Source organism: Camelina sativa, chromosome 13 (genome assembly GCF_030686135.1).
Source record: "Camelina sativa cultivar CO46 ecotype springtype chromosome 13, ASM3068613v1".
Lineage (NCBI taxonomy): Eukaryota > Viridiplantae > Streptophyta > Magnoliopsida > Brassicales > Brassicaceae > Camelina > Camelina sativa.
In genome coordinates this window covers 5,147,597-5,170,079 of record NC_141892.1, presented here as the reverse complement: position 1 = coordinate 5,170,079, position 22,483 = coordinate 5,147,597, and the positions used below count along the sequence as shown (strand labels likewise).

Here is a 22,483-nt window from a genome sequence, read left to right as displayed (position 1 = left end):
AGATAATGACGCGTTAATGCCAATAACGCCAATTTTGGGCATAGGTCAACTTATTCCCATTGTATTCACACTTTTGAGTCTTTTGATAATAGTGAATTAACCCTAGTTAAGCTTTTTCACCCAAAGATAACAATATAAAAACGTGGTTCAGATAGGAAAACAAGACCTAACTTTGAATAAAAAGTACTCTCTCTCTCTCCCGCATAAAATAATTTTGATACAAAGGGGGAAAAAAGAAGAAAGACTGGGAAGAGAAAGCAATTATTCTCAGACCACTTTTGTGTAAATCACACACGCTAAGACAAAAGTAGCACAAATTCTCGAGCCTCTCATCCATCCAACGGCCAAGATCTCACTTACCCTCGTAATCAATCAACGGGTGAGATCTTTTTTAATGGGTTTCAGCTCTCTCTCCCTCGAGGCACGGACCTCGATGTCTTGCTTTCGGCCACTCATGAAAGCAAACGAGAAGCAGATGCTACCCTTTCATCCGTCTACGTGGCCCATGGGACCCATCCTAACCACGACCACCTGACAATGTGGGTCCCACTGTAAGGCGGGAACCCTTTTTTTTTTTGCAGTTAGTAACGGATTCGGTCATGCTTTTTGTGATGAGAGAGAGAGAGAGGAAAGAGGGTCGCAGTCTAGCAGATACTGTGTATTGAAAAGAGAGTTGTAGAGAGAGAGAGAGAGAGAGTGTTGTGTCATGTGTGTGTTTGGTTAACTGGGATTAATTCAGCTTGAAACAGTTTGGGGATAGTTTTGTTTTTATTTTTGTTTCAGATATAGTAAAATTGTGAAAACTCTCTCATTGGAGTTTGTTCTCTGCTCTTTTTTTTTTTTTGGGGGGGGGGGGGGGGGGGGTTTATTTTCAGACATACTATACCAAAGTTTGATACTTTTGTGTCTCCCCCTTATCAAGAAAAATTATGGGTGTTTTTTTATTTATAATTAAGCTTTCTTAGAAGGCAAAAAGAGAGAACTTTAAGATAAAGAATCTGTGAGTGAGCCAATGATATATTCTCTAATTCATCTTCTGTGTGAAGATTTTGAGTTTTGATTCCATTTTTTTGTCTTGTTGGTTTCTCATTGGTTTTCTCGAGAATATATGTGGTTTTGGAAGAAGAGAGGATAGGAGAGGTTCACTTCAGTACTGTAGAATAAATAAAGTACTTAAAAAACCTTTTCCGGGTTTTTATGTAAAAGCTTTGAACAGCTTCTTTCACCTTTCTGGGTTTTCTCAGATTTGTTGTCTAATCTTGGAAAAAAGCTTTTATTCCTCAGCAATGGAGCAGAGAAGAAGAAGAAGAGGAAGAAACGGATATAGCAACACTATCACTCTGCTCTTACTCTTCTTCTTTTTAGTCTTCAATTCAAGAACGACCACAAGCACAAACTGTCGCCGAAGAACTGTGAAACACTTATCCACAACTTCAGCTTCGTCTACACTACTCGAATCAAGAATCACTTCCAAGGTCATAGTTATTAGCATCATCTCAGGGATTTTAACCGGTTTGCTTTCAGCCTTGGTCTTAGCTTTCTTGGTCCGTTGCATTGTCAAATACATGAGACAGACCCCTATTCTCAAAGGTCCTGTGGTTTTTTCCCCTAAAATCACACCTAAGTCTCTTCACGCTGCTCTTGGTAATGGTATTCAGTTACTTGGTTCTGACCCTAATGGTAAATACTACAAGATGGTGCTTGATAATGGTCTAGTGGTTGCTGTCAAGAGACTAGGCTCTCTTGAAGGAGTTGGTTCACCAGAAACTAGTGGTAGCAAGTCGGTTAAGAGACGGTTGCAGAAGGAACTTGAGCTTCTTGCTGGGTTAAGACACAGGAACCTGATGAGTTTAAGAGCTTATGTTCGCGATTCTGATGAGTTCTCTCTCGTTTATGATTACATGCCGAATGGTAGTCTTGAGGATGTGATGAATAAGGTTAGAGCTAAGGAGGTAGAGCTTGGATGGGAGATTAGGCTTAGAGTTGCAGTTGGGATTGTGAAAGGGCTTCAGTATCTTCATTTCAGTTGTGAGACACAGATACTTCATTATAACTTGAAACCTACAAATGTGATGTTGGATTCTGAGTTTGAGCCTCGGCTTGCTGATTGCGGATTGGCCAAGATCATGCCTAGTTCACACACATCAGTATCTTGCTACTCTGCTCCTGAGTCTTCTCAAAGTAACAGGTGCTTCAAATATCAACACCACTGCCTTTTGAGTTAACTGCTAATTCTTCTCTTTTACTAACACGGTGATGCAAATACTTGTGACAGATACACAGACAAAAGCGACATATTCAGCTTTGGGATGATACTGGGAGTTCTTTTGACTGGAAGAGACCCGACCCATCCTTTCTGTGAAGAGGCTGCAAGTGGAGGCACCTTAGGACAGTGGCTTAAACATTTGCAGCAATCCGGGGAAGCACGAGAAGCGTTAGATAAGAGTATTCTTGGAGAGGAAGTGGAAGAAGATGAAATGTTAATGGCTTTAAGAATCACCATTGTCTGCCTTTCTGACTTTCCGGCAGACAGGCCTTCAAGTGATGAGCTTGTTCACATGCTTACACAACTGCACAGCTTTTAGCCTAATGTTCTTGTACCATCATATCTGTCACACCGATCTGAACATCTGCAGTTACATCTATATATTTCTTTTTCTTTATCCTTGTGAGTTACTGGTTAACTTTGATAACGTAAAATGGTCCAAACAATTGGTCTTACAAGAAATGAAAGATAGCCAGTAGTTCCCGTGCCTAAACATAAAACAACAAGCAGTTCTTGACGAACGTACATACTACACTCGGAAGAAATACAAAGAACAACGCACACCAAACAATGAGCTTGTCAAGTCAGTTTTCTACTTGCATTGTCCTAACAGGTGAACCGTTTCCAAGTCTGGGTTGTATCATTAACTCTGAGAGGTCACCGCTCTCGAAGAAGGATTTGTGAAGGGCCTGAACACATCCTTCAGCTTCAGCATCGTTTACTATAAAGGAAATGTTTACCTACAAGATTTCAAAACAAACAAAACATTTGTTAGGTGAGGACGTAAAGAGAGCTCGGTTATAAGCAGTGTTACCTTGGATGCTCCTTGTGATATCATTTGGACATTAACACCTTTGGTATATAGAACATGAAACGCCTGCCCAAAGTTAGAAACAATTACGTAAGAAGCAAAAGAAATATCTTTCTTTGTTCGAATCTTAAAGTAATCTTATTAGGAGGCAAGAGCTAACCCTCTCTAAGATCAGGGAGGAATGTTGAACATTCCCGATTAGAGAGATGATTGCCCTTCCTTTTAGAAGATTCACAACTGCAATTTTCTCCAGTTCTTCAACTACATGATCAAGCTCCTGTTACAAGGATAAAGAAAAAAGGCCTTATAAGCATGCATATATGAATTGGAAATTAAAGTGTGGGATTCTACTAGAACTTGCCTGTTGAATCAGTTCCCTGCTCCAAAGTTTTGAAGGGTCCAGTGTCAGAGATATACTGACTTCACTAGTGGCTACAACATCAACGGAAATGCCAAGATCCTCAAATATCGAAAATACCTGGATGAAAGAGTAAGGAGCCACAAAGGCTATGTTGATTATCAACAGAACCAAAATAACTGAGCAGAACACCGTTCCGACCTTGCGCTAATATATGAAATCTTAAGAATGAACTTCCGAAATATTAAGATGTACAAAATTTTACCTTCGCAAGGAAGCCAACCTGACCAAGCATTCGCGTGCTTGCTATATCCAACATGGTCACATTTCGTTTCAGAACAATGCTTGTTAAAATAGTCTGTCACAAAAAGAAGTATAAGGTTTTCTATAAAGGTTCTCCCATGAGCTGCATAAAAAGAACACAAATTAGGAGACTCTATACCTTAGTCATGTCTCTTGTTTTAGTGATGATTGTTCCAGGGGCTTTAGGGTTATAAGAATTCTTAACCCTTACAGGAATCTCACCCTCTCTTGCTGGTCTCATTGACTGTGGGTGCAAGACCTGCAGCAACAATTTTATTCCTTTACATGAGCATTGCCATTAATATTATGTGATAGTTCTAATAACTGGACTTCAGTATTATTGCATACAAGTAGAGTAGGACCTGTGCACCAAAATAAGCTAGCTCGGCTGCTTCATCAAATGTCAGATATGGTACTGGTGTAGCTCGTTTATAAATAGTAGGGTCACATGTTAAAACACCATCAACATCTTTCCACACCTACTCAACGGAAAAAAAATCCAAACTGAACAGAGATGTCCACAACGTTTAAAAAGAAAACATGAAATTTTGAGGCTGCAAAAGAACCTGAATCTCTTTCAAACCCAATGCTTTACCAATTGTGGTTGCCGTCAAATCACTGCCACCCCTACCCAATGTAGTAACCGCACCAGTTTTCCAACCCTGTTATTGTATGAATAAAATGAGGCAAGCCACGAAAAAACATGAATGAAAATCCTGATTATCAGTAGACTGTAAGCTGTTAGAAATACCTTCCCAAGGAAACCCGTTACAATAGGAACAGCAGGATCATGCATCCAATCTTCAAATAATCTCTTGGCAACGGCTGGATAAGTTGCTTCCAGTATATCCCCGTTTGTGAAATCATCCGTTGTAATAAACCCAATTTCAAAAGCATCATACTGCAATGTAATCACCCATAAATCTACTTAGCTTTGTTAGCAAACCGGGCATCAGTGAACATCGCAACAAGATGTCAACTAGAGTCGCCATAGTGCATGTGCAAGAAAGCTCAAACCAAGGCAAGTGTAGCAAACAAAAGATAAACTACACAAATATCTGTTCTTTGACAACCAAAACCAAACTAATACAAAAATTTCCTGACCAGTTCAAAGAGCATACACTTTCAACATGGTTATATTATTTTCTAAATCGAAACTGAACCCAAACTGAAAGATGGATTGAATACTTAAGAGCTTAATCTACCAAGATATCAATTTAACTAAATTAGTCAACCAAATGAGATAATTTAAGAAAATTTAACTAGTACTAGAATATGATGATGGACATACTTGGCGTGCCTTGACACCGAGTTTATTAAGATAGGCAGCGAAAATCCTCGTAGACAAGCACTCTCCAAAAGAGACTAGGTAGTCTCTGGTTCGAAGTGTCAACTCCTTCATCATGGCTATGCCCTTCAGGAGTTGCTCCAGTTCTTCCAAATATGCTGCAAAATGTATCCAAAATTTAAAAACAGCAATGCATATAAATTCTTGAATATTACCAAATTCATCATCAATCAAACATTTATGAGCCTACTCAAAATAAGCAAGAATGAAGCTACAAGTGTTGGAAGGTCTATGCTTACACAAGATATCAGAAGGATCGATGTTGAGCTCTTTCACTGTCCTGAAACAACAAAAAACAATAAACACATATTCTTGATCAGAACCAAAACCAACAGCAAGCAAGAAAAGAAGACTTAAGGTTACCAAATTAATCATATTTCCAAACAAAACCAAAACCTGAGATGCAATTCCTTTATAATGCTCAACTCCTCAATCTCAGATGCATTAGAAACACCACAACACACAGCCTTCTCTCCCGCCTTTACTAGCAACAAAACAAAACGAGAAATTCAAATCAAAAGTTCAAACCTTTGAATAGAAAACAGAGAAAAAGGGAGAGAGCATTTCAGCATTACAAGCAAGAGATTGTTTGTAGTTTTCCCCATTGCAGAGAGAACAATGACGGGACTTTCTTCCGGAAAAGTCAAAATCAAATCCGCAACTTCCCTCATTCTCTCCGCTGTCGCCACCGACGATCCACCAAACTTCATCACGCAGGTGAATCCCTTCTCCTCTACCTCTGTCAACGCGTCTGTCTTCTTCTCATCCAATACAGCTCGTATACTGTTTCTGCAGCCTGAACCTGACACCCTTGTAACCGAGGAGCCATCCCCAATGGGTAATAAAGACAATTTCTTTGATCCCTTCAGCGCAGAGAAATCGACACGATTCGGAGAAATCGGTAGCGTCGGCGAGTTCCGGTGGCGGGTAAGCGGCAATCTTGTGAAAGGTGCATTGCTATGACAACACCGAACCCTAGTAGCCGCCATTGGAGGAACAAGAAGAAGAAGGCCGAGCGAAATGAATATTTTTTTGGTAGGTTTTTAAAACAACAAGAGGAGAGATATCTTACGGCTCAACCTCGAGTCATTGACGAGAGACGTCAAAGATGGAAACTTGATTGAACCCTCTCCTTCAGTTAGTTTCTGTATCAAAACGTTGTCGTTTCTCACCAATCAACCATTCATGTAAAAAGAAAAGGTCGAGTTTTTATTTTTGCTTCTCTTTCGTTTGTTCTCGTAAAGCTGTAAACTTTTTTGTGTTGAATTGTTCCATCAACGATGACGATACTCACTGTACAGTCTTCGTACATCCCATCTCGAGTTCCGGTTATAAAGAACTCAAATTTCGATCAGATTCCGTCGTGGGTATCTCTGAAATCGAGCACTTATTCTTCTTCTTCGTCTGTTAAAATCGAGCATAAGCAAGGACAAGTGGAGAATCTTCATTTGGTTTCGTTGTCGAAGAATGGGAAACTCAACGAAGCATTTGAGTTTTTCCAAGAATTGGATAAGGCTGGCGTCTCCGTTAGTCCGTACTCGTACCAATGTCTCTTTGAGGCTTGCAGAAATTTAAGGTCTTTATCTCATGGGAGACTCTTACACGATCGCATGCGGGTGGCTTTCGAGAATCCTTCTGTGTTTCTTCAGAACTGTGTGTTACAAATGTACTGTGAGTGCGGGAGCTTGGAAGATGCAGATAAGCTGTTCGATGAAATGCCTGAGTTAAACGCAGCGTCGAGAGTTACGATGATAACTGCTTACGCCGGACAAGGTTTTCTAGATAAAGCTGTTGGTTTGTTCTCAGGAATGCTAGCGTCAGGGGAAATGCCTCCTTCTTCTATGTATACTACACTCTTGAAATCGTTGGTAAATCCTAGGTCTTTAAACGTTGGTAGACAGATTCATGCTCATGTTATGCGTACTGGGTTATGTAGCAGCAACGCATCTATAGAGATTGGGATCTTGAATATGTACGTGAAATGTGGTTGGTTAGTGGGTGCTAAGCGAGTGTTCGATCAGATGGCTGTGAAGAAACCAGTGGCTTGGACGGGATTGATGGTAGGTTATACTCAAGCTGGAAGAGCAAGAGATGCTTTGAAACTATTTGTGGATTTGGTAACCGAAGGTGTTGAGTGGGACAGTTTTGTGTTTTCAGTTGTTCTTAAAGCATGTGCTTCTCTTGAAGAGCTTAATCTTGGCCAGCAAATTCATGCCTGTGTCGCTAAGCTTGGACTGGAATCTGAAGTCTCGGTTGGAACTCCACTCGTTGATTTTTACATCAAATGTTCCAGCTTCGAGTCTGCTTGCTGCGCATTCCAAGAAATCAGTGAGCCAAATGATGTTACCTGGAGCGCAATCATTTCTGGATACTGCCAAATGAGTCAGTTTGAGGAGGCTGTTAAAACATTCAAGTCTTTGAGAAGTAAAAATGCGGCGGTTCTAAATTCCTTCACATATACTAGCATATTCCAAGCATGTTCAGTACTCGCAGATTGCAACATTGGTGGCCAAGTCCATGCAGATGCTATAAAAAGAAGTCTGATTGGATCTCAGTATGGAGAAAGCGCTCTTATTACGATGTATTCAAAATGTGGATGCTTAGATGATGCACATGAAGTCTTTGAGTCAATGGACAATCCCGACATTGTTGCTTGGACGGCTTTTCTATCAGGTCATGCTTACTATGGAAATGCCTCCGAAGCTCTGAGATTGTTTGAGAAAATGCTGAGTTGTGGTATGAAGCCAAACTCAGTTACATTTATTGCGGTTTTAACCGCCTGCAGCCATGCAGGCCTTGTTGAACAGGGAAAGCATTACTTAGACACGATGCTTCGGAAATATAATGTGGCTCCGACTATCGACCATTATGATTGTATGATCGACATTTATGCCCGCGCAGGCCTATTAGACGAAGCTCTCAAATTTATGAAGAATATGCCTTTTGAACCTGATGCAATGAGCTGGAAATGCTTTCTAAGTGGCTGTTGGACTCACAAGAATCTTGAACTGGGCAAGATTGCTGGTGAGGAACTGCGCCAACTTGATCCAGAAGATACAGCTGGATATGTGTTACCGTTTAATCTGTTTACCTGGGCTGGAAAGTGGGAAGAAGCTGCTGAAATGATGAAACTAATGAATGAGAGGATGTTAAAGAAGGAACTGAGCTGCAGCTGGATCCAAGATAAGGGTAAGATTCATCGATTTATAGTGGGTGATAAACACCATCCACAAACTCGGGAGATCTATGAGAAGCTTAAGGAGTTTGACGGTTTCATGGAAGGTGATGTGTTTCAGTGTAGTATGACAGAGAGAAGAGAACAGCTTCTTGATCATAGTGAGAGACTTGCCATCGCATTTGGGCTGATATCGGTGATTGGTAATGCCTGTGCACCGATTAAGGTGTTCAAGAATCTTCGGGCATGCCCAGATTGTCATGAGTTTGCAAAGCATGTATCTTTGGTTACAGGACATGAAATCGTCATCCGAGATTCCAGAAGGTTTCACCACTTCAAGGAAGGAAAGTGTTCTTGTAACGATTACTGGTGACTGATGGTATTTAGTGTCTGTATCAGTAGATACTTTACTTTGGATACTAATCCAACAAGAATGAGTGGCAAGAGCGTGAAAACGTGGATATATTATATGTCAAAAAGTAGTGCGTGTAATACAATTCTTATGTTTGCAAAACTGGATTAACATTTTCCTGACTGCAAAGTACGCAAGCCACACAGAAGAAAGCATGTATGATATACAGTACTGTTAAAGCTGAGGTAACATGACTGCTCTGGGATCCCGAGGTGCCCAAGGTCACTACTTACTGGCTGGACCTGGAGGCTTCCCACAGTCTACGTTCTATCCGCAGCTTTCTTAGCTCTGTTAGTCCTTGCTCAACTGAAAATTAGAACCAACCAATTAGTAATTGTCGTATGGATACTCCTCTCCTGGCTAAAAGGAACTTGGTAAGTTAGGTTGTACCTTCAATGGCGTCATGTGAAGATGGGGAGTGTGCGCTCCTGCCGATCCAGAATCTAAGATGTTCTCTCGCAATGTCCACTTCTATGCCAAGGGATTCTGCTCTTCTCCAGAAGTACGTGAGCCAAGCCTGTCAAAAGTTCCAAAGGATTCATGTTAAGAATGGAGAAAGGCCATGATTGAGCTGACGAAAATATCTCCAATAGATACATAGAAGAACATAATTCAATACAAAAGGGGCGAGATCAGATGAAGGAATATCCCATGAGAGAAAAGCAGAGCAAAGGCTTGTAGTTATGTAGCAGAGAAAAGGCTTGTAGTTATGTACCTCCTTGAAGAGAACATCCTCCGACTCTTCTGGACTCAATTCTGCAAAGGGCCACAGGCCAAGTTCAGAATTATCCTCAAGAATAAGAACTGTTTGTACTCTTTGTTTAAGTAGTATATGAAATGTTAACATAGAAAACTGAAACTCAAGTTATGCTTTTAACGGTCATATAGTATCAAGAATTTTTCATTGTAACTTTGTGGATTATGCTTTACACCATATATTGAATTTCATAACACCGAGATGTTGACCTAGAAATGCAGCGATATAAGCTTAATAAACTTACCAAGTGTCTCCATGATCTTAGGACCACCCGGTGATTTTAACTCTGAAATAAGACGAGCATCAGTTGCAGAGAAGCATAGCCATTTAAAATGCGACACAAAGGAAATAGAGTAGAACATATACACTATTATCTTAACAATCTTAATGGTGTAATTAGAAGCCTTTTACAGCTAATGCAAGGAATTATTGGCGTCAAGAAGAACCTCACCGATATCAGACAGTCGAGCACTATTGACCAACCTTAGCTGGGCTAATGTAAAAGTAATGGCAACTTCAACCTTCAGAAGAACATACATAGCCCATGAGAAAGATGAAAGAGGGGCGCATGAACCAAAGCGAGATATAATGAGAATAAACCTTTAAAGAAGTTAGTTCCTTTAAACCCATTTCCACAGAGAGCATACTTTCAATATTTCCCTCTCCTGTTAGATCATTTAAATCTTGAACGAGCTGGCTTCTCTTCTCGTTCTCCTCAGAATCTGGTCCGATATTTTCATAGCCAACAGATAAATATACGAAATGAGAAATGACAATCAAAATTATAGAATGCTATCACAATAGATATCTTAGAAACATGAGTGGGTGATTGCTTGCCTTTTTCCCAACTTTCTTCTTTAGCCTTCTGCCCAGCTGACAGCACAATTTCAAAAGGAAGAGGTGCCAGAGATGACCAGTATTCGTACTTTGATGTAGCAATATCCGAACATATGCCTGAAATGCAAACATGCACAGATGTCAAGAAGCAAAGATTCATGATGGCATAAAAGTTCTAGTTATGCCACTAAGCAGATAAGTTTGTTACCCCTTACCATATCTGGCAGCTAAACCCCAATACCGAGCAAGCCAGCATCGCTTAAGAACAACTTCCTCCTAAAATTGTACAAGGGTACTGTCTTACATAAACTCTATCATAAGCTTATATGTAAAAACAAGAACACACAAACCATCTCTTTTTGGGTCAATATCATTCTATGTGTCATCGTCCTTAGAGCGTTTACTTCAGATTCTGCTCCTTGAAGTTGTGCTACTATAGCAGCGGTCTCAAGTTTTGCATTCTGAATCAAAGTGAAACAGAAAAAATAAGATTTCTTCACTTTGTCTTATTAGCACCTCATAGTACATGTGACACATGGACAGACAATAGGGCCTACCTCTACTTGAGACCGAAGAGCAGTAGTCTCTTTATTAGTCCCTTCTCTATTCTGCCTTGCCTCTTTAAGGGCCGCCTGTCATAGAGTGAGAATTGGTGAATGTAAAAAGCCAGAACAACATCTTTATATTTGGAAACAAAATCACCACGTAATACTAAAACTTGAGGTAGCCTCAGACTTTGAAATACCTCTCTTTGACGCAAAGCAGCTTCTTTTCTGCAGCGTGAAAACAAAACACATTCATGTAAGCATTTCAAATTTTCAACCCAGTAGGAAAAAACGAAAACCTAGCAACAAATTATATTGATATCGATTACCGGCTCAGAAGTTTAGCTTCCAAGGATACACCTTCCCCCAAAGAAGTCACCTAAAGTTTGACTCAAGGTGAGAATAGTATTTTTTAAATTCAAAAAGTTATGTATACAGGCAAGTTTATCACTGGTCCCAATTACCTGTTTTTCAAGCTCTCTCACCCTAGCTTCTGCTTCATGGCATCTCTCATCCTCAAGCCTAAGCTGTTCATATGCTCAAATAATCAAATTACTCTGGGATAGATGGAAACCTAAAAGAAAAGACTTTCTTGAGAAGAAACACACAGAAAAAGGAATCAGCATATACTTCATCACGAAGGGCGGATGCTTCATGCTGATCTTTCGAATCTTTTCCATTAAGATGACCAATATCAGCTAAAACCCTGCAATGACAAACAGTTCCAAGTCATGAATACAACAAACTAAACTAGTTGTAATACCAAAATATACTTTATGAACTCTATTCTCACCTCTTTTCACTCTGCTGATTTTTAGGAGTTACAACTGGTATAGTTTGATTCCTTTGAGACATTTTACTCGGCGGGACAGGCGGTTGCGATGCGCGAACAGATACGGCTGGAGAGTTCCTAGATAACTGTGAAATTCACAATCACCACACAGTTTCTCCCATTAGAACATCCCTTAAATAGTTTTCCCTTACTACTACATTCCCAAGTTTAACAATCAAATCAAAATCCCACATTTTTCCAAAATTAGAAACTACGAACCAATCTCCTTAAATCTCTACGATTGAAAAGCAAACAAATTTGGTAAATTGGGTGGATTTGGTTTCTACTAAAGCCAAAAAGGATTGAACTTTACCGCAGGGGAGGAAGATCTAGCAATCTTGGGAGGAGGAACAACAGCGGAAGCAGCAGGTTTAGGTTTAGCAATTGTGGAAGAAGCATTCCTAGTGAAGGAAAGAGGAGGAGGAGGAGCACCATATCGGAAACCTAAATCATCACCACCGACTTCATCATCATCATCGTCGTCGTCATCGTTGTTGGTCTGTGAAGCCATGACCTTAGCAAGCCTCTGAGCAGCAGCTTTAGCAGCGACGTTTTGAGCTCGTTTGACGTTTGACATAGTAGTGACGGAAGAAGATCGAGCATGGTGATGACGCGCCGGAGAAGAAGGAGCTACGGCGGCATTGGTGGTACCTGACTCACCGCTCCATTGACGGAAGTAGCTAGGGCTTTCGGTTCGTGCTCGTTCCATTGTAATGAGAGAGAGAGAGCTAGATAGATGCAAGACCTAGATCTTCTTCTTCTTGGTGATGGTGTGATTATGGAGTCAGACAAAAGACATCTTTGTTTTTTTTTTTTTTTTTTTTTTGTTACAAGAAGAAGAGAGTTGAGTAAGTCTACTTTAGTTACTTTACCAAGAAGGGTAAGACCAAAACAAATTAGTAGTATTAGAATGATTATAAATTTACAAAAATACAACACCTTCATACATTTGTTGTAACTCTCAATCAACGATCTAATGTGAATCTGTCAATGATTTATGTGTATATTATTCTTCGCCGACAATTTGGTCACCCAAGTTCGAAATAGTATAGTTCTTTCGTCGGTTTTTTAAAATCTAATTCTAGTTATTCACTTATTTGTTACTTATTAGTGTGGGATCTTTATAAACCTCCAATAAATATGATTTTGGAGAACATTGATCACACAATGTGATTTCCTTTTGAAGAACTAAACTAGTGGTTTTGTTTTGTATATAACCTTATGGATTGTTAGAGACTATAGTGAGTGTCATGTTTGTTAAAAACATATCATTGTTCGTTATGGTAACGGGCCGATAATTTGATAGCGCATATCTAATCCAATTTGACATTGAGTTTGTTTAATGATAGGCTCAGGCCCATTTTCTCAGATCTTTATTAAACAGTAGATTAGAACACAAAGCAGCAACGTATATCAAGTTATCAACTATGTCAAAAGACTGTCACCACGCAGTTAGTAAGCTTAATACAACTATAGCATGAAAAAACAATGTATATAAATATTTAATACATTTTCATGCGTTAACGTTCCTCGCAACCCCAGAAGATACAACAGTAAAAAAAAACATCAATCGGGGTATGCATATTCCTACCGAATTATATAACTATTTCGTTCTTGCTCATTGGACAGATAAATCGCACCAAGAAAAAGCCTTCAGGGAAAATAAATAATCGAAACCACCCGCCAAAAAAAAAAAAAAAAAAAAACAAGAAAAGGGGAAAAAACAATTGAAGAACGTGGGATGTTGAGTTAAAGAAAAAAAAAAAAAAAGAGAAGAAGAAATGTGGTGGGTAGTTATTTTTATTGAGAAATATTTGGTGTTATATAAAAAAATAATAAATAAAATAGATAGTATATATATAGTTAAGAAATAGTCCTACCATAATGGAGGACCATGAGATGGTCAGAGGTAGATGAGTTTGGAAGCAAAGTAATGTTTTGTGATGAAAGAGATAAATTGCCTCTGCTTCCTCTCCATATTGCATCTCTCACGTGTTGTAGTGTCAACACTGGCTCCAGTTCTTGCCCTCTGCATCTTATCTCTACCTGCTTTTCATTATCATCATTCCATTTCACAAATAAAAACCATTATTAGTCCCACATGTAGATACTAGTACGTACATTATTAACATGTTAATCACACTCAAAACAAGCTAATATACATGATGGCCCAAACAAAAAAAAAGTAAAAACAGACTAAGTATCAAATGTGATAATAATGGAATAATGAGATCATTGCATCGTAGGGGTGACGGAGTGGAAAAAAAACACGTGTCATGGTGGCTACGCAATGCCGTAATTATGTCATCTCTACTTTACTTCTAAGAGATTCCTGATTTTCTAAACACTATGCTTTTTAAAGAACGAGCAACACCAACAACAATGACACCACCACTTATTTCACATATTATAAGCTAAAGAAAAAAACTACACAACACATATTCACATAATAATTTATACAAACTACTTGATCATATATTTGAAATGGTACCCACGATGTCTTAATCTTAATCATTTCGTGGCCCACCATTTTTTTCTACCCGTAATCTATTTTCCAATATGGACTTTTTATGTTCTGTCGTAATTTCTGAGTATTCAACTTATGGTATTAAAAAAAAAAGGTTAGATAATAATATGTCGTAATTTCAGACTATTCTCCTACTATTATTTATCTTATACCTATAGTTTAACTTTAACTCTTACACAGTCTTACTATATTTGCTTGTCTTAAAACGAAAAATATCTACTTTCCAACAAGAAAAGGTAGTTGCAGAAAAATTGAACAATAAATGTAAAGATAACTAAAGTTGATTTCTAAACGGAGGAAACTCAATGGAGACACTACCCCATGAAAACTTCACCATCATCTCATGCACGTCTTCTCTTTACGTTTTGCTGACTAAGGTTTGCGACCCAAAAAGCATTTTAGCTCACATTCTTTCCTTTTTTTAGTGGGACTATGTATATAAATATAAAAAATATATATTATAATGTAGTTGCTGCTGTTAGATACGATGTATTAATTATCTAAAGACATACCAAATGAAATATTCTCTACGGTTGTTATACATTATTCTTATACTTTAGTTAGCATTATACAAAATTAGCATATGAAAGTGGTGTTCTATCTCACATATCAACATCTTAATATTTTGTATTTAATTATCAACTGACCCACAGAAATATATAATGAATTGATGTAAAATTGAATATAAAATAGGGACCATAGCAGTCGTAGTCGGATATGCATAGATATTAAAATGGTTTGCATGCATCGCATCACTAACTTAAAAGGGTATCATGTACATTGCTCCCTTATCTGGCCTTTAGTGCCATTTTGTTCCTTTTTAAAAATGCAATTTTCTTTCAGCAAATTGCAATGATTCTGTTGTTGAAGGCGACTTCATGCATTGCTTTTTCCCGACGTAAAATACATTATTTATTCATTAAATAAAACATAGATGTCATATATGCTTACATATATAAGTTGCATCTTAATTATGTTAAAAATATTTACTAGCAAGCCTACCCAAAGACATTGGACTCGATCGGTATATTTGCAACATATGATACCTAGATTTTGAAAGTCGCGTGCTTATATATATAATATATAAAATAAAATAGATGAATTTTGTAAAAAAATAATTTTTGGTTCATAATTTTTTTTTTGACATAATTTACTTTATTATTCTCTTCGACATATTTTTTATGCACTCTAGTATAAGAATTTCTGACGGAACAACTTCATACATTGGGCCAATCAAATTTAAGAAATGGAGGTCCCAAATACTGTTTATATTGGTGGGGCCAAGACCATTTCTGATTTGCCAAACCATGAGGTGCGGCACCTCTGCTAGCCTAGCTAGCAAGGATTCACCAATGATTTATAAGAGCAGATAGTTGAGATTACAAAGCTTTAAAAAAAAAACAGTTGTGTGGTTAAGTTTGATTTGACCCTTATAAATGTTGGTTAGGTGATCTACTGATAAAAACTTTTAAACACATTTCAATATACGTGACGAATTGGTTGTAAAAAATATTCGAGAAAAAATAAATTATGCATTAGACGAAGACGACGTCTATGGACCGAATGCATGCATGCCATTATATTGAACAAAATCCACACACGTAGAAAATGGTTGGAACGTTACATGATCCAACTTTTACTTTTACGATCGAGGATCAGAGAGTTTTCAATATGAATGTATTGTTCAGAAAATATAGTGGAGAAGTTAATGAAAAGAAAGTCTTGCTGATTAAGACATGATGTGTGATTCCAAACAAAAGGAAAACATCTAAATATTGGATAGATAGATGTGGATGGATGATGGAAAAATTTAAGAAAGTGCAGCACTTAAAAGAGGATATGAGTATGGTTGATGGGGAAAGGCTTTTCAAGCACCGAATTCATTAAGGGTTTGTGAAGGAAAGGGTCCTACACGAGACACTAACAAACAATTAACCATACCAAGACGAGAGAAAGAAATTGCTGATGTTGATGATGAGCCACTTCTAACATAAGCATGACGGTTTCGCTAAACCTAAGTTTATTATATGCTAAGTGTCCATTGAAGAAAGAAAACAATAATAATAGATGTGATCAGCACCTATTTTATTCAAATTAATTTATATATAGGTCTCCTGCTAAATAACAGTTCTAGAATATTAAAAGCCCATATAATGTTTTTCTTATTGGGATTTCTCTATGTGCAAGAGTACTAGAACTACAATCTACAAATTCATGCAATGAAATCGTAATCAGAAAAAAAAAAGTGCTAATTATTTTTTAAAAACCATGAGATCGTTTTTGGAATACTTATATTTTTTTACTTTGACACAAAAAGGTACTAATTATTTATAAAACTAGATAAAATAATATATATGGTGAATTACATGAAAAATATATATATAAAAAAGTAATTATACAAAACAAAAATATAGCAACGAGTTTTAAAGGTTCATTACCAGCAAAGGGCTGAAATAATTTTGAGAGTATATATTAAATTACATTTTAAAAACCAAAAACTGATTGTCATTTGAGAATTTATTTATTTATTTTATGGAACGAAGCACGAGTTGGTTGAAAGAAAAACGAACGAGTTGACAAAACAATTCATGGGGCGCAAAAGAAATTTGAAATTTTATGGAATACTTTTAGCTTTTAAAACCTTTTGTTTCTACTTTTCTTACGTCTAAAAAGTCAAAGGAAACTTAAAAAGAGGGAGAAAGACAAATATGGAAGAACAATGCCTCCACGAAGTCAGATTATGGCTGCCTAATCATTACATTCATATTTATTATTCACTCTTGATATACCTATGCCCTACCCAAATCTATTATACACACACATTCACATCATTATATGTAATTATGGAGTACATTTCACACACATTTAAATATATATATATTGTGTGTGTGAGAATGAACATAATTGCAACTTTAATTAATGATCATCTAATAAAGAACAGTCCATGATACATTGTGAACTTGTGAACGTAACCCTATTTTGTTTACGGGTTTCATAAATTTTTTTAATTTTTTTTTTCTATATTACCATTAAAAACCAACCTTCAAGAATCAAGACATTTCAACTACTAAATTACTAATAGTCTTTAAAGCTATTTATTGATAATCTGATTAGGCTATCATTTTGCATTTCTCTCTATCCGCGCTAATATGCTATTTAATGATCAAATTAGAGATAACATATATATGTGCTGTATAAGCTAATTTTTTTTATATGAACTATTAAATGAATAATACAAAATACTGTATCAAATATATATATATATATATATATATATATATCTTATTATGTAGATTTTGTATAGATTTAGGAAGAGATATGAGGCTGTTGTCCCAAAAAAAAAAGGAGATATGATGGAAAGAAATAAACAGCTTAATCAATGAAACCCCTAGCTATCATTTATCAAGATACGGATATATCACATATGTTTGTATATAGAGAGAGAGAGAGAGTACAAAGATACGGATACCCACAAAGAACTTTTATATTGATCTTATCTGTCATACTTCATGGCATGGCTTAATGCAACAAGACAACAAAACTTAGTCATTTGACTAAATTTTAAACATTTAGTTGACCTAAATACTATAGTTAAATTTATCTGCATCTCAAAATAATTAATTTTAATAGACCTCTAAGCTTCTAAGGAAAACATGCTTACAAGTTACAACCAAACATAATTTTATACTCCAATCGAATATCATCTCAATTAAATTTGTCTCTTTGATTAATCTTTGATATTTTTATATTATTTCTTGTGTGTAAATGAGTATATATATATATATATATTGGTACGTATTTCTAAGAAATTTCTATGCGTTATTTTATATATGTGTATTATATAAATGCATGGAAGCAAGGAAACGCAAGTTCTTCAAAAAATGTAAACACACGTATACATAAGGTTAGATTTTTTAAATGCGTATCTAAAAGTCTCATGCAATTTTCGTACGACGTCTTAAAGATTCATGTGGCTTGCATCGTTTTGTAATTATCAAAAGAATACCATTAGTGACGTTCCATGCACGTTATAATTACTGAAAATAATGAATGATCCCTTATCATAGAAAAGAAGTCTCGTTTTTGTTTTCGTAATTATTCTTTGTGTAAAAAAACCTAATAATTAATTCAGGGATCATAAAGTCTTATAGCGTATTATGGGCAAGCGAGCGCATAAATGCACATATATCAAATGATTAAAATTTGCACGAGAAGCATCGTACGTAATTCTAGGGATTGAATTCTATTTCTTTCATCAAAAAACAAATGGAAAAGACACTTTTTGTTTCATGAATTCGACCCGTAAGATGTTAAATAAGTCAGCATGCATATGATATGAAGTTACTTTATTGTATCCATCGTTTGAGATAATAACTAGCTCTCTAGAAGAAGCGTGCGATGTAGCTACAGTAACAGTTGTATGTGTATATATTACTATATATAGATATATATGTCATGTTCATGATGTACGTATGTTACATGCATATATACAATTCGTTTCAATAAACTAAGGTCTTTTATTGATGCGGTATGACGTCATAATCAGTATCTCTCCAAACTTGTTGAATATGGTTTGGTTATGCGAGTCTTAATTAGTTGTTCTTGATTTTCGGTGAGGTAGCTAAAATTAAAAAAAAAAATATTATTTGGTTATACAATCTCCTAAATCAGATATATATATATATATATATATATATATCTTCAACGTACTTTTGCAATTTAAAACGCAAACACACATAATTGCTAGAAATCGGATATAAATCAATGTGGGTGTATATATAAATTGGTAGGTGGATTGCCATATAACTATATAATATGCATAAAAGAAATAAACTAAAAGGTGCACTCATCACTAATGAAAATTTGATCATACTAGCTAGACACTTATTAATGTCTCGACCGTTAATTACCCCTAAACTAAAAAAAAGGAGCAAGTAAGACAAAGTGGAAGAAAGGTTGAAAATCAATTTATGGATAATAGGCATATAAAACAAAGAAAGAACAAAACGGCTTATACCTAGCAACGACATCTACTTGTGACCTAATTAACATGGAGACACTTTTGTGGCAATTTAGTTCCCATGTTGCTGTCATGTTCCTCAGTACACCAACCCCCATGAATATACCCTCTCCACGTTTGCTTCTTTTCTATTACTAATATGTTTCTGTTTTATCGTACTATTTTTCATCATTTTTAATGCTTAAAAGGTATTTATGTAACATTTAAATTTTTTCTTTTTAAAGCTAAGGAGATTGTAGTTACGGCAAGCAACGTGTACATGGAATCTAGAACAATAATAAAGTTAAAGAAAGGGAAATTAAAAGAGATGGGATGAGACTAAAAAAAAAAACCTGGGATTCGTGCTCCAATCGCAACTTATTCACCAAATATTTCATCAACAGTCGAACAGTCATCTTCCCGTCCCTACCAAATCCGGAAACATCAAAATTAATTAGCAATAAGCTTTTGTTATAATTAACGTCGTTTTATGTCGTAGAGTAGTTCTTAATATTAATTAGCTAGCTGGTTGAATAAATAACGAGAATTGTATCCCAAAAAAAAAAAAAGTAACGAGAATTTTTAGAATCTAATATAAACGATAAGTACTTACTTGATTCTCAAATAGCTCTTTGGTATCTGAGGCAAGAATGGTTCTACTGTCCTAAAACGTTCACCAAAGAAAAATACAGAAACTTTAATGTTTTGAAAATATAATAATTTGAGAAGACCTTATATATGATGATTAAAAACAAGGATAGGAATCTTGAAAATCCAATTCCTGGACTTTACATAACATAGTCCTTATACAGTTGAAAATTAAGCACTTACTGGTTTTGAGAAGCTTGAAGGAGAAACCAAATGCCGGAATGGGGTCGTCTGGGAGGATCAATGACTCGAAAACTCGAGCTTGGACCAGCCACCACATCTCGATTATTTCCTAATAACTGCGGCTGAAAACTGGAGCGACCAAAGTACGGTCCCATCAATGGCATCATCAAAGAAGCAGATGATGCTGATGGATGAGTTAGGTTTTGTGGGACAAAAGGCGTTCTAAACGCAGCCGCCCAAGGACCAATCATCTCCTCAGGCCTGGTTGGGAACATTAATGGATTAATCATCATCCCTCCGGATTGATGCTGATGATGATGAAAGAGAGATGATAATGGAAGACCAACTTCTTCTCCTCTATTTGAACCGCCAGAGAAAAGGTTAAGCTCAAGAAAAGAGTCTCTCCTAGCCGTTGGATCGGTTTGATGTTGCTGCCGATGGTCAAGATCCGGTTTAACGTCATCCTCGTGGCCTATGCTTAGCCGGAGCCACCCTTGTTGTCTCATCTCATGATCTTCGGCTTCGCTGTTGCTGTTGTTGTTGTTGTTATTGTTATTATTATTATCATTATTGTTGTTATTGCTATTGTTGTCGTGGTCGTCATCCTTGGAGCTTAACCTAGAAGTAGTACTCCTCGGCTCTTCTTGATCGGCCATGAAACTACAATCTCTCCTACACACTTGGTGATGATTATTATCTTTTGCTTGATGATCGGATCCTAAGCGAATGTCTCTGTTGTTGTCGTCGTCCTCAGAGACGGCAGAGAAATGATGAGCTTTTTGTAATAACCTCATAAAAGCAAAACTGTTGGCAAACGCACATGGAAGAAGAAGCGTTGACGAGGAGGAAGAGGATTCAGCAGCAGAAACCATGGCAGAATCCGGTGACCGGAAAAGCCAAAGAAAGCCGGAGAGAAGCGAGACAAAGCGTTCTTGATGATCTCAACATCAGGGGAGACGGAGGAGGGAAGATAAAATTAGGGTTACTTAGATAGAGACAAGAGATCGAGAACTCGAGGCGTGGTCGGAGACAGGAGAAGTCATGGCGCTAGTTAGATAGAGCGAGAAAGAGAGGGAGAGAGAGAAAGAGCTAGAGTATATGTGTTTAAATGATAGGAGAGAACAAGGGGAGAGGGGATAGAATATATTTTGCAAATCTCACTTTCTATCAATTCTCTTTTGTTTGGAATCTTGTGGTGAAATGAAAAATTTTGCAGAGGAAAAAAAAGAGAGAGACTAAAAAACCAAGAGAGAGAGAGAAAGGTTTTTTTTTTTGGCAAACTAGAGAGAGAGAAAGGTCAATCTTGCAATTATACAAAGTAATGGGCACTACGCTATGCGAAAAGCTTTTTATGCGGTCAATCCGGTACATATATGTTTTCGTATATTATGTCATATACACACACACAAAACGTATTTACTTTTTTTTTTTTCGTCACCACATCCACATATACACGGCCTTAAACAAAAATAGGAAGATTCCAGATAATCTCAGGTTAATTATCGGGATTTCTGAATTATGAGATATCTATATAACGGCTAACTATGACTGAATTTTATAAATAAATAGACGGAATTTTATAAATAAATAAATAAAATCAATGTTACAAAATTTTATAAAAAAATATTTTTTGATGGTGGAAAAAAATAATTTACAAATATATACAGTAAAACCTCTATAAATTAATAATATTGGGACCAAGACATTTGATTAATTTATAGATAAATTAATAATTATTAATTTATAGGTATATTTATAATTGTTTAATTTTTTAAAAAATTATGAATTGAGACAATTTTTGCAAAATAAGATTATAATTTTGGATGTTGTAAATTTTATGATATTGGAATTAAATTTAAAATAATTAAAAAATATTATTGACAATAAACTACAAATATTATAGATAAATTCATTTATACACATGACATAAATATTCAAATTTATGAATAAGAATATCAATTATCGTATTTTAATAGTCTATCAAACTATCAAAATGTAAATGATGCATATTTAGAAATTAAAAACTTTAAATGTTTTAGCTGTTTTATGAAAGGTTATAGAATATTTTATATCATTATAGTTTGAAGATACAACATAATAATTATTTTATAGGTATGAGGTTTAATGGAAACATACTTTACTATATCAGCATATATATATATATATATATATATAAATTTACATGATTATTAATTTATGATATTATTGAGACCATATTTTACATGGAGATTTAAAAAAAAAATATTATCTTATTATCTTATTAAATATTGTTATTTTTTATACTGTCCCGACTTGGGACTAACAAAATTTATTAATTTATAGTATTTATTAATTTATAGAATATTAATGTATAGAAGTTTTACTGTATTCTGTTTGTGCGTTTATGGATGCGATAAAAAGACGGGATTGTCTGTGTAGTCTGTATACTCTAGTTTGGATTAACGTGATAAAACGTTAAACATGAAATGTTGAGCCGGTTTTT

At 36.2% G+C, this 22,483-nt stretch overlaps 5 protein-coding genes across 6 annotated transcripts; 2 read left to right on the top strand and 3 right to left on the bottom strand.

Annotated features, from left to right (window-relative positions):
• The first annotated feature begins 163 nt into the window (after positions 1-163).
• Positions 164-2,663, top strand: LOC104735326 (inactive leucine-rich repeat receptor-like protein kinase CORYNE). The gene is made up of 2 exons (XM_010455086.3): positions 164-2,188; positions 2,276-2,663. Exons 1-2 carry the CDS (start codon positions 1,287-1,289, stop codon positions 2,583-2,585), a joined length of 1,212 nt encoding a protein of 403 aa, XP_010453388.1. The 5' UTR covers positions 164-1,286; the 3' UTR covers positions 2,586-2,663.
• Positions 2,650-6,723, bottom strand: LOC104735327 (aspartokinase 1, chloroplastic). Its single transcript, XM_010455088.3, has 13 exons — positions 5,662-6,723; positions 5,483-5,565; positions 5,326-5,366; positions 5,030-5,184; positions 4,490-4,639; positions 4,305-4,400; positions 4,101-4,217; positions 3,878-3,997; positions 3,701-3,793; positions 3,439-3,555; positions 3,238-3,354; positions 3,081-3,143; positions 2,650-3,006 (listed from the first exon to the last, which is right to left on the bottom strand). Exons 1-13 carry the CDS (start codon positions 6,073-6,075, stop codon positions 2,851-2,853), a joined length of 1,722 nt encoding a protein of 573 aa, XP_010453390.1. The 5' UTR covers positions 6,076-6,723; the 3' UTR covers positions 2,650-2,850.
• Positions 6,367-8,775, top strand: LOC104735324 (pentatricopeptide repeat-containing protein At5g13270, chloroplastic). Its single transcript, XM_010455084.3, has one exon. It carries the CDS (start codon positions 6,367-6,369, stop codon positions 8,632-8,634), a length of 2,268 nt encoding a protein of 755 aa, XP_010453386.1. The 3' UTR covers positions 8,635-8,775.
• Positions 8,707-12,619, bottom strand: LOC104769543 (coiled-coil domain-containing protein SCD2). The gene is made up of 16 exons (XM_010455085.3): positions 11,958-12,619; positions 11,606-11,730; positions 11,443-11,518; positions 11,277-11,339; positions 11,142-11,191; positions 11,013-11,040; positions 10,825-10,899; positions 10,618-10,728; positions 10,483-10,543; positions 10,268-10,384; positions 10,031-10,152; positions 9,882-9,951; positions 9,675-9,716; positions 9,389-9,429; positions 9,064-9,190; positions 8,707-8,979 (listed from the first exon to the last, which is right to left on the bottom strand). The coding sequence occupies exons 1-16, from the start codon at positions 12,351-12,353 to the stop codon at positions 8,903-8,905; spliced, it is 1,581 nt and encodes a 526-aa protein (XP_010453387.1). The 5' UTR covers positions 12,354-12,619; the 3' UTR covers positions 8,707-8,902.
• Positions 12,620-13,055: 436 nt separating this feature from the next.
• On the bottom strand, positions 13,056-21,321 carry LOC104735322 (uncharacterized). 2 transcript variants are annotated; one of them, XM_010455082.3, is made up of 4 exons: positions 20,002-21,321; positions 19,784-19,834; positions 19,524-19,596; positions 13,056-13,693 (listed from the first exon to the last, which is right to left on the bottom strand). In XM_010455082.3, the coding sequence occupies exons 1-4, from the start codon at positions 20,871-20,873 to the stop codon at positions 13,508-13,510; spliced, it is 1,182 nt and encodes a 393-aa protein (XP_010453384.1). In that variant the 5' UTR covers positions 20,874-21,321; the 3' UTR covers positions 13,056-13,507. The 2 variants fall into 2 exon arrangements, with proteins under 2 accessions (XP_010453384.1, XP_010453385.1); XM_010455083.3 differs by having other exon boundaries at positions 13,056-13,690.
• Positions 21,322-22,483: the final 1,162 nt, after the last annotated feature.